Raw genomic sequence first — 12127 nt, 5'->3', positions numbered from 1 at the left:
GCTAATATGCAAATTCACTGGAAGTACCAAAATAACACCTTTTTTAAACATGGTTTGTTGCTAAATGTTGCAAAAAGTTGCTGTTTATTATATGTGCCACTTTTGGCCTTTTCTCCTCTTAAGGGACAGTATGTGTGAGTGAGTTCAGTAGTGTGGTTTGTTTAGCGGCAGGTCTGTTATTTAGGATACACTCAGAAATCCATCTCACTGCGCTTTTCTGTTTCTGTTTTTGTTCTGAGAAGTAGCGAAAGTCGCGACTCTTTATAGGAGGGGCGGAGTCAACAGTGCTGGTTCATGACATAAGTAGCCAACCAAAACGTAGCAAACCACCACTCTCAGCCAATAGCAAAACTCTATTGCATTTAAATACTTTTGACTTAAATGTTAAGCATTGAACAAGTATCAATTAACAACACTACTTCAGTTCATACCCAAATATGTTTGTTTCTAGCAGAAAAACAGTAGTTTTGAGTTTGGTTACTCTTTAAATTTCAACCATAGTTAGGGATGTTTCCGTGGAAAGCCACATCTTCAACATCCGCCATTGTTTTTTGGCACAACTTTCAATGTTTCAACGTGTAAAAACTCCAGAAATGTCACTTTGACACGTGTTTGGGGACACACTGGTGGATGAGAACCATTTTTTGAAGAAATAGCTAGATAAATGTTTGTTTTTAAATCATTCGTTATCGTTTTTAGCAGCTTTAAAAAACTAATCATCCCCATCAGTCTTTAAGTGACAGTTTGGACAGTTTTTTTTCCAGCTGACAAGTTAGTGTCTTAAGTTTCCCATTAAACTGTTTGCTCTGCAGTTTTGCAGTAAATTACCACAATTACAGCCAGCTGTAATTCTCTGTCTAACAGAGATACTGTAGTAACAACGGTGAAGTTAATATTTGGAACCAATGAAGATGGAACAATCATAGTTTCAGTGTTAATTTAATCATAGAAATGCTTAATCATACAGGGGAAAAAAGCTTTATTTCGACCATTTTTCTTCAGATTGATGTGCTAATCCTATGTAAACTCATCCAATCCACACAGATCTTAACACCATACAGTCTCAAGCTAAAGAATAAATTCAGCAATATGTCTCTCTCACCCCAGAACACACACACACACACACAGTCACAAGCCCACAACAAAAACACAAACAAAAATGAGAGATGGGACTTTAAGAAGCAATGCTCATTAGTGTATACTGTCTGGGAGGAGGAAACGTCATGACATCTTGTTTAATGACCTCCCGTGGACAAAAAAAAAGAAACAATAATAGAGTTCTTACTTGATTCTGAAACCTAAAACAATGTAGTGTTCTGGAACTGTTGCAATAAATAACAGCGTGGCTAACAAAAAGCACTAATCCTGATGAAACTCTGGTGTTTACCATCAACGAATGAATGAATGAACATGACGTTTAAAAAAAATGGATTAAAAATTAACCCTGATGCAGTAAAATATCTATTAGGAGGCCAGCTTTCTACAATTTTCAGTAACATGACAGTGCAAAAAACAGGAGAAAGAAAACATTTTCGGTTCCACCTAAATTAGGTGAACCGAAAATGCTCCAAGGTAACCTAATCACCTAAAAAATTCCACTGAACAGTGCATTCCCGAAGACCAGGGATCAAGTTGGTATTCTGGCTTTTAGCACCACCTGCTGGCCCTATATGGGAATTTATTGACCATTAAAAACACTACACTGAGGTATGTTTGCAATTGATAAATCCAGACGGAGCAAAGGGGAAAAAAATCCAGGTGTGCAAGTGTTCGTCAAGTCATTGCTGTCGCCAAGCAGTATACATCGTTCAATCTCAGTTCAATCCCAAGCATTTCCCAAACTCACAGCCATACATGCACACACACACACACACACACACACCCATATTCAATAGAACACATGTGGACCCAGAAAAGACATTCATTTACCCCGATAAGTAAATTTCCATGGCTTTTGTCAACCTTGTCTCATCAAGTCCAACTCACAAGCAAGTCGCTCTTCCATATAAAGCAAAAACCAGCCATAAAAAGACAAATACGTATATGTACATACACACGCTGTCCCAGTTGGCCTGAATCAGGCACCATCCACACTGTGTGACTTTAAACAGACAATTTTGGCTCTCTGGATTTCATCTTTGGATGGAGTGGAGTTCCTACACAAGGACTAGTACCATTTCTATATCTTCTGGCTTGTACAGTTGTTGGACTTTGGATGCTACATTTTTTTTGTAACTCTTTAGTAGCTCTTTAATTGTAAAACAATGCAAGGTCGACACAAAAAATTGGTCTTATAAGCTAATAAATAGCTATAATTCATCTTTATCCTGCTGTACTTTTTTTCTCCAGGTTAAAGCCTAATTTTCAGGGGCATGACCAAATCTCATTGCTTTTTTAAGGACAAACAACCTAAAACCTCTTGTAAAAACCATTAAAAGGGTTTAACATCTTCTTATTCGCTAGAATTTGGTGTCAAACTGCTGCAAGGCTCTAGTCAGAAAGAGCTGGAAGATTGTAAAAGATAAAACATAACTCAAAGATTGAACACCTTTGAGTCTTCAAATACCTATCTATATTCTCCTTCTTGTTATTTTGTCTACAAACACCTGTGTAGGAACCCCAGATACACAAAGAACTCAGCTGCCAATGGGTGATTTTGGATGGCATGATTTCAGGTGAATTTTCCTCTTCTATCAGGTGCGTTATAACAGTGATAACAAAAATAGTGTATTGATACTTTTTAAGGGTTTGTCGCTCTCCAAAAACCAAGCATTCACACACGTGAGTCCAGGTGTTGGTTGTGGGCGGGAGGTTTTGCTGTAGTTGATAGAATCCATCACCTCATTGTCATTCGTTTCCTCTGTTGTAAGGACCACAAAAGGTTCGGAGATGGTTGGTATGAGTCAATATAAAACAGCTATCCCCTCCCCCATTGGGCTCCTCTGCATGCGAGGAATCTGTAGGTGTTCCCAGCCACCTTAGGGGAGGTTCTTTGCTGTTCTAGCTCTGTCCAAAGGGATAGGGTCCACGAATGCCCTGAAAAAAAGAGAAACGAGCACCGTTACATGGATGCAAACTTGAGGATGTGGTTTGATCTCTTTTGAACGGATCAAACATTACACGCATTCATCATTGATTCCAAACAAGTGTTTGGTCAAACTGTGACCACCAAACCAGTAATGAGCAGAAGATAAGCCTGCGGTACAGATAGAGGCGCGTCATAAACAAAAGCAGCATCCTTTAACATTTGTCACATTGAATAAAACCACCACAACTCTGGCATTAATAAAAATAAAAGTCTGGACTCAAACTTGTTGAAAAAGTCATCGTCACAAATGTCCTAAACTCATCTTTTTACCATTGCTGCTTAAAAGTTTCAGCAGATAGAAATAGTTTTTTTTGTCCCTTTGGTCACTACAGAGCATTCATTTAGTGAGTCATTGCAAAATTTGACCTAATACAGACAGAAAAAACTTTAAACAGTTTTTTAATTCAACGCAAGAACTATAGCCCAGGGTTGGGGTCAATTATGAATGTAATCGGGTAATTGATAATAAATTACAATTATGGTGTATTTATAATGGTAATTGTAATTTTAAAAACATGTTGCTGTTGTAATAGTTGTCAATTATAATTTAAATGCAAAACTGGAGAACCGTCCATGTTACAGTTCTACACATATGCAGTTAAAAATGATCAAAATACATTTCATATCAAGCTTTCCCACATTTTACAATTTAAAAAAAATATTAAAACCTATATTTTCATTGATTAGGAAGCCTAACAAGGAAAGATAGGAAAGAAATTAGATGATAGATAATTGTTTTTAGTGTATTTTACAGCTGATTTAGCACCCGTTATCATAACTGATCCTAACAGAAAGCTAACACAAGAGAAAGGTTCATTTTTTTACGTCATTTATTTCCGGCTCAGTAATTGTGATTTATTGTAATTGAATTTCAGTAATTGAGAATGTAGTTGTAATTGAATTTTAGTAATTGAGAATGTAGTTGTAATTGACTTTTGGAGAATAAAAACAAATTGTAATTGGAAAAAATGCAGCTAACTGTAATCGGAATTGAACATGGGTAATTGAAACTGTAATTGTAACTGAAAAATGTAATTGACCCCAACCCTGCTATTGCCCGACCGATTGGCCGACACTGATTATTGGGTAAATAACCAATAAATCGGCTGATATATGAAAAAAGAACATTGATTTAAGGATTTTTACTGTACGTGAACACAAATTCTTATAATATTCAAAATAATGTTGAAGACAAAAAGCAGAACACTACTACACTTAAATTATGTGACTATAATTATATATATAACAGTAGGGATGTAACGATTAACCGTAAGGCAGTTAAAAATCGATTAATAGGTATCACGGTTGATATTGATTTTCTGAAAATTGAATCTCAGTACTTTTTTTGACGGCGGAGCCAGCTAATACTTTCTTTCTGGCCCCCTTCTAATCTTAAATATGTTAATAAATGATTCATTACCCCTTAAGCACCGAAAGAATATCTGTAATATTACTTGAATATCTGTAAAAGTCACGTTTTTCTATTAGCTCTGTCTGCTAGCATAGCTTCTCTTCTTCACTGCAAGATATCTGCATGCCAACCGACCACTGTGCTACCAGCGCCCTCTGCTGGTCCAAACAAATATGAAGTAAATCAGTGCAATGACGGTTTTTTTTGTTTGTTTTTTTAAGTCCAATTTTCAGTTGCACTTTTAAAAGAAAAAGAACTATTATGCAGTTTTGCATTGTTTATTATAGAACCAGAATTTAAATTAATAGGCTTCATTTTCATTTGTATTATTCCTTTATTTATTTCATTCAAGATTTATTTTTAGTTAAATTGCATTGTTTTGAATAGTTTATCAAGGAATTCTTTTGACAATAAAAGGAAAATAGTACTGTATTTTCTAGTTTTTTTCCCAAAAAAAAAAAAAATGTCTACAGTCCCATTTTGTAAAATAAATCGTGAGAGAATCGTATCGTGAACCCAGTATCGTGAATCGAATCATATCGGGAGTTGAGTGAATCGTTACATCCCTATATAACAGTCAAGTTGTCAACATAAGGACTGTAAACACACTGTAAACACAGTAAATGAACACATTAGTTGAAACCTTTCTAAATTAGTTTGAATGAAGATATTAACTTCGACTTTCTGAGCCTGATAAATCCTGCATGAAGTCAAGCGTGACGCTGTGCAGTCGTCTTATATAAATGGTGGACGTGGGACTTACAGTGGTTATAATGTAACGCTCCACGACCACAGTCAGACCGGGAATGTTTTGAGGTATTTATAGATATTCACAGCTGCAGCATTTATTCACAAACACTGTTTCACTTTTAGTAGAGTGAGCTTTACTCTAACATGCAGCTGATTGACCGAAACCACTAACAAAAACCTTTAAACGAGGTGTAAAAAGTTAAACAAAGCCGGAATTTAATCAGCAACGCAGATTAATCTCCCTTCACCCAAAACTAAGAAGCCTCCGGGCAGGGATTTTACACTAAAAAGAGCATAATTCAATGCAAACTTTACCGTTTTAAAACCTTCAATACGCAGACAATTGACATAAGTCCTGCAAAAAAAAATTATATATTTTTCTTAATCAGAATGCCTAATGGCTGCAGTGACTCCAGATGTAGCTCACCTCCACCATTTGATCAATATTTATTAATTTCAGCAACTACTGACACCAAAGTGTTAGGATGAGTACAAAAAAATGAATGCAGATGACATATTTTATACTCAGACTTCATACTGCCAATTTCCACCACATCCGAATCTGCTCCAGCACAGCTGCATAACTGCTGCATCATGCTGGAGCCCTCGGCAGCAGATATGCAGCCCTTCTATTTTGGCTGGACAACAGAGCTGTGCTACAACAATTTGACAAAGATAAATCCGCAGGACTGAAAATTGTGCGTTTCTGCTCTTGCGGGAGCAATTCTCAAAACCAAGCACAGATTTGGACTCGAGGGGACCAGACCTTTCAGCTGATACCACGTTTGGCCCGATCCAAGCGTTTCACATTAAAATATTACACATATGCATGGTTTAATCACGTGAATTAGTCCTTGTTGCAACAGATATGCAGCAAAACCAGAGGAGGTGGGTATTGCTGGACAGCAGATTACACTGCAGATACGCAGCGGAGCAGGTACGCATCCAGTGGAAATCTATGGTTAGCAAAAAAAGCAGTGACAGTAGGACGACACCACCTCCAAAGGTTTACAGGAAATGAAGTAAGTTTGACCCTGGAATGTGGGAGACTCAGGTTCTCTTATTTCACAAATCAAAGCATGTTTACCATAGATGTTAGATAGTTTACAAAAGAGCGGTAATTTCAACTTGAAGCCAATCGCAGAGATGTAGAATGTAAAAGTAGAATGCTAAAAGTTGCGGCGAATTGCCGCGGCTGCGTGCCGATGACGCGCGACACCTAGGGCGGTTGGGGGCACCCCCCCCGGAAAAATTTGCAAAAATGATGCTAATGGTTGCTTTTGGTGCAAGAACTGAGCTAATAGAAAAACCTTACTGACACCAAAGTGTTAGGATGAGTATAAAAAATAATTCTATAGTCTGGAAGCGGAGTGATGGTTGTCAGTCCACTCAGGGCGGCAGTGAGCAGGGATCACAGCCGCCTCTGTGTGCTCTCTGGCAGGGACGAGCTGACAGCAGCAGCCACGTTGCTCCGGACAGTAACTAGAGTGATACGTGCGTTCATGTTAGAGTCTCTAAAGCACCAGAAAAATCTCAAATAACAGAAGATAAAGTTCATACATTTGTCACTAGTCTATATTGAGAAAAAAGTCGCTAAGAGCGTTCAGAAAAAATACTGGTAAGGGAGGGTCGGTTTCGGTTTCAAAACGGAGCGGAGAGAGGATTCTACGAACTGCAGCTTTATGTGTAGAAGGTGGCCAGAAAAACAGTAGTAGGCGATTCCGCCCGCCGCCTACGCCTCTGAACATCCCGGCAGTCCCTTGCAGTAACATACTGTGTAAATACCACACTCTCATTATGCTTCCATGACCAAAAATCACCTATTTGAATTTTGTGGACATGGTACGAGCTCCAAGCAGGAGTCAAATGTAATGAAAAATAAATGACGTACCTGCCCATAAGTCACCACAGAAAGATTGGTTTGGAGACCGTTTGACGCTCTATTTACAGCATTATGTGAGAGTCCATTCTGATCTTGCTGGATCGGCTCTTGCGTGCGTTCCCAGGCTCTGCCGGAATCTGTGAAACTGTTGTCAGTGGTGTCGTGTTTGTTCTTTTGAGGTGAGGCGAAGGGGTTGAAATCTCCCTGCACGTTGCGCTGGGGTTGGGTGTTGAATTCCGTTTCGAAGGAGGACAACTGCTGGGTTACACCGAGAAGGCCTCCGACTTCTACACTGAGGATCACCCAGATGACATCTGTGGAAACAGGAAAACATCTTAGCACATTGACAGAATGTAAATGATGTCCTTTGGTTTTCTGTAGACATATAACATAAGATGTTGCATTGGTACCTCCATAGAATAATCCGGTAGCTGTACACATCCTCCACTGGCCCTGGTACATGCCTGGAGCGGTGGGGCTTCTCATCTGAACACTGACATCAAATATTTCTTGGGGGTCTAGAGACTTCACCATAACTGCATTTACGTGACCAAACTGATCTCCACCAATGTACTTGAGACAAACCCCAGGAGGCCACGACTCTGCACCTAAAGCACACGAAAAACAAGCAGATCCAAGTCACATGTTTGCAGCTTAGATAATGGTAAAAGCACACGTCTGCAAGCAATTGATTTACTGTTAAAAGCACTTTAATGCTCAAGTTTAAAAGGTTTTGTCTTCATCAATTATGAAAGTGTCAAATCAAGAAGGATTTTTACTGTGTACTTCATACCAAAATCCACTTTTGTTGTTTTTTTGAGGTAATTAACCTTAAAAAGTACCGATACTACAGAGCGGCTCTGTGACATTGTTATGTCATATAAAGGGAGTAAAAAGATACAGTTGAGCAAAAAACTGACAATTAAAATTATATATATATATATATATATATATATATATATATATATATATATATATACATACTTTTAAATCCAAGTTAAAGGCTCCCCCGTATGTATGATTCGTACTGATGTGGCCATGATCATTTAATAAAATATTCATGTCTCCCAATCTTTCTTGAAATCCAGTAAATTCCCTTATTTTTTGTACATTTACAAATGTACACACTATTGTTTCACAATGACATCACTGTTGTGTTGATTATTTAAATACAAAGCTTAGTGAGGAGAGTGTGACCGGTACCCGTATTTTGTATCCTCCAGGTTTTTGTGAACGGCGTGTCTGGAGGGATAGACTCCCCTTCACCAATAGTTACGTCTTCAACAAAGGACATGGACGGTGTGTTGACGCTGGGGCTTTCAAAGTCATAATATGCACCAATAGCAGCTTGCAGGTTCCTGTGCCAACACAAAAAAAGACATGCATATGACAAGAACCATTATGGAGTAACCAACATTAATGAGTGAAAATAAAAGCCATTTAAATCTAATTATATTTAATGTCGTTAATGGCATTAAAAATAAATCTAGGCTTTGTACCAAGAACAAAACAAAGTTATAAACATTTTTAAAAATAGAATCTAGAGAAATCTAACAGCAACAGAGTATTGTGGTTCCCAAGATGAAAAGATTACCCAACAAATGCCCAGATCTCCTAGGGGTGTTGAAAAAAATCGATTCGGCGATATATCGCATTATTACGTCGCAAGATTCTCGGATAGATTCAAACTGCATCCATATTGATTTTTTTTTACCTTTATTTGAACAGGAAAGTCTTTTCCACTGCAGAAGATATTTTAACTACACAAAGAAGTGCTCTGAAACCTTTATTTGTTGTGCTAGGCATATACCTCACTTAAGTAGCACTAAAGTCATGTTGCACTAAAGTCAAAGTTGGTTTAAAAGCCACAGGCAGATTGTGTGTTATTACTTTATTTGAAGTTATTGGCACATGGCATGTTAAAGCCAATATTTTGAGTGTAAAAAAATATGCCAATTAAATACATTTCATACATAATGTTCTCATGAAGGTGTACACATTTACAGATTAGTTGTTTAAGACATGTATTTTTTTTTTTAAATTGCAATAATCACCATATACGTTAATAGCGGGTTATATCGTATTGTATCGGGATACGAATCGTATCGCCAGATGCCAGGCAATACACACCCCTACTATCTCCTAAAATTCCTGCTTCTACAAAAGAGAACCTTGTGTATTGTGTATAAAAATAAGAATAATGATAATAAAAGAACATAAAATGATTTTCGGGGGCCGATGCGGATATTTGGGGTTTTTAAATATTATTCCGTGTATTGATCGATAACCGATATATCTGCCAATATGACATAAAAACATTGACATACACAGCATATATATTATCTATACATGAACACAAATTCTTAAAATTCTTGTTCACCACTAAATTAAAATAATGAATTTTAACACTGTCGACATAAGGACTGTAAATCAGAGCTGGGCGATATCGACCAAAACTCATATCGCAATATTCTTTAATCAAAATGGCAATATAATATGCTACCGACATAAATCTCGATATTTTTAATTTAAATAAAGTCAGATTAGGAAAAAATCGTGGTAAATTTGTCGATGCCAAATGTCACATAAGCACATTTTTAACAAACAGATGCACAATATGTGACACTTTTGGCTTTTTCTCTGTAAGGGACAGCACGTGTGAGTGAGTTCTATAGTGTGGCTTGTTTAGGGGAAGGTTTGTACGGTGGCTGGGAAGTGTCAGGTGAATGCATTTACAGAAACGCACACGAATGCAAACCGGCCACAACGGAAGTGTTTCCGACGGACCGGTATTACAGTCGGACGGGTATTATGATATGATAGCCTGATATGAAAAATATAAGAGTATCCTAATCAACTTTCACACGCGTTTCGGTCAGAAACACTTCCGTTGTGGCCATTTTGCATTCGTGTTGTGACCTTTTTGCATTTGTGTTCATTTCTTTAAATGAATTCACCTGACACTTCCCGGCCACCGGGTTTCCGCAACGGAAGTGTTTCCGACACGTTTCTGGCGGATGTTTTTAACCCACCAGAACAGTTAAGAACAAGAAGAAGACATCGAAACGCGTATGAAAGTAACTGAAAGTTGATTAGGATACTCTTATATTTTTCGGTTTGCATTCGTGTTGTGACCTGTTTGCATTCGTGTTCGTTTCTGTAAATGCATTCACCTGACACTTCCCAGCCACCGTAGGTTTGGGTTGGGAGGCGGTCAGAAATCCATCTAACTGCTTTTAATACTGTTCTGAGAAATAGTGAAAACAGTGACCCCCAAAACGTTTCCACATCAATAGCCACTTCCAAAAATAAAAGTTACTTCAATCACAAACAGTAAACATGAATATATAGGGGGGAAAAGGCTAAATCAATGAACTAGTTAACCTCGTACACTTCTCCCAGTGAATAGAAAAGCATTTTATAGCAATAAAAAACGTGTATAATATGAAGTCTAAACTATCCTAAAAACAGGTAAATTCCCATTCACTACGTTTTTCAGTTTCAGTCACGTGACATAAATAGTGTAGAGTATGATGAAACTCGTCTTGATATTACACATAATACGTGGCTTTGTAAATGTACTATCTACATCCACCTGGTAATACCTGAGTGATTTGATCATGGCTGAACAAACACTGGTCTGATTGCAGCAGATAACGACTACCAGGAAGTTTTCTGCTCATTTGTTGTAGATCACGATCGCTGACGTCACTCCCCCAAAACGAGGAGGTTCGCCTTTAACTGAGACTGCGTTTTAAACTGACTGCTGGTTATTATGTAACACAACACATCGCACATACGAGTGTATCCGATACCCAATTTAGCCTGTTAGTGATAGCCATGTGCATTTTTAGTTTTCCTGCTCGTATTTCAGCCACAACCTGGACAAACTTTAGTGTAGCACACACTTCAGTCCGACCGTGAGGAGTTAACCAGCACTTCCCGTGTAATGATGAAATTAACCCCTCCGTATTGCACATCGCTTAGCTCAAGAAGCGTCTGGAGCTTGATTTAACCGCTAAAGGGAACCCCTCCACAGCTAAAGCGAGCGACATGTTGTTGCTGGACCACAGGCCATCCCCAGTCCCCGCACTCACCAGTTAGTCATATCCAGGAAGAAGGCGCAGCCGGCTGGGTTGAGCTGGAACCCTAGCAGCCTCTGGAACTCCGAAATGAGGACATCCTTGTCCGTGGTGCCCATGCAGCTGAACTTCTGCATGAGCTCCGCGTCCACGTCCATGTCCGTGCCGTCCATGGGTGACGGGCTTTCCCAAGGCGGGGGTCCTCTCTCTCTCTCTCTTTCAGATGCAGCCGAGGCCTCGTCCAGCCATAACAACCAACTCAAAGACAACAAGCGCCACTGCGCATGTCACAAGGGTCTAGCGTCACGGTAGCGCGCGCGTCACCTCCGCCAATCACATCGTAGGCGTTGACGTCATCTGTTGCTATTTGTAGCAACGTTTTCATTGGTTTGTCAATTTAGTTCATATTTCCTATTTTTAGCTCAGCGCTGTAAGGTAAAAACAAATTAAACGCATGTATAAACCATTAGCGACGCAAATAATGTCAGTTAAAGAGGAAATGATGTGTTAATGTCTTTAAAAGGATAAGTGTGTGAGGGTAGGGGAGGACAGCAATGAGTACAATGTTGACATGGGTGAGAGCAGGGGTTCTCAACCTTCAGTCCGCGACTCCCAAAATAAAGGGACCCCCACTCTTCCTGAAGGTGGTTGAATACAGACATGAACATTGAAAAATCATAATCAGAAGAAAATTACTTGTGTTACAGAGGCTCAAAATAAATTACAAATACAAAGAATAAACACTAAACAAAAAAAGGAAAGAGAGAGAGACAGAGAAAGAGAAAAAAGAACCGTGCATAATTAAGTTAAAGACTGTTAATTAAATAAGAACCGTCATGTGGAGACAGGGCCATCTAAAAAGGGGAATATAGACGGACAAAAAGTGGTATAACATTGGCCTGGTGTATAATGTA

General features: G+C 38.6%; 1 protein-coding gene across 1 annotated transcript; it reads right to left on the bottom strand.

Annotated features, from left to right (window-relative positions):
- Positions 1–923: 923 nt before the first annotated feature.
- Positions 924–11505, bottom strand: ilrun (inflammation and lipid regulator with UBA-like and NBR1-like domains). The gene is made up of 5 exons (XM_028447828.1): positions 11229–11505; positions 8335–8489; positions 7542–7739; positions 7141–7445; positions 924–3036 (listed from the first exon to the last, which is right to left on the bottom strand). The coding sequence occupies exons 1-5, from the start codon at positions 11384–11386 to the stop codon at positions 3001–3003; spliced, it is 852 nt and encodes a 283-aa protein (XP_028303629.1). The 5' UTR covers positions 11387–11505; the 3' UTR covers positions 924–3000.
- Between the last annotated feature and the right edge of the window lie 622 nt (positions 11506–12127).

Source organism: Gouania willdenowi, chromosome 5, assembly GCF_900634775.1.
Source record: "Gouania willdenowi chromosome 5, fGouWil2.1, whole genome shotgun sequence".
Lineage (NCBI taxonomy): Eukaryota > Metazoa > Chordata > Actinopteri > Blenniiformes > Gobiesocidae > Gouania > Gouania willdenowi.
The sequence above is the reverse complement of the archived record's forward strand: the minus strand, read 5'-3'. Positions and strand labels throughout refer to the sequence as shown.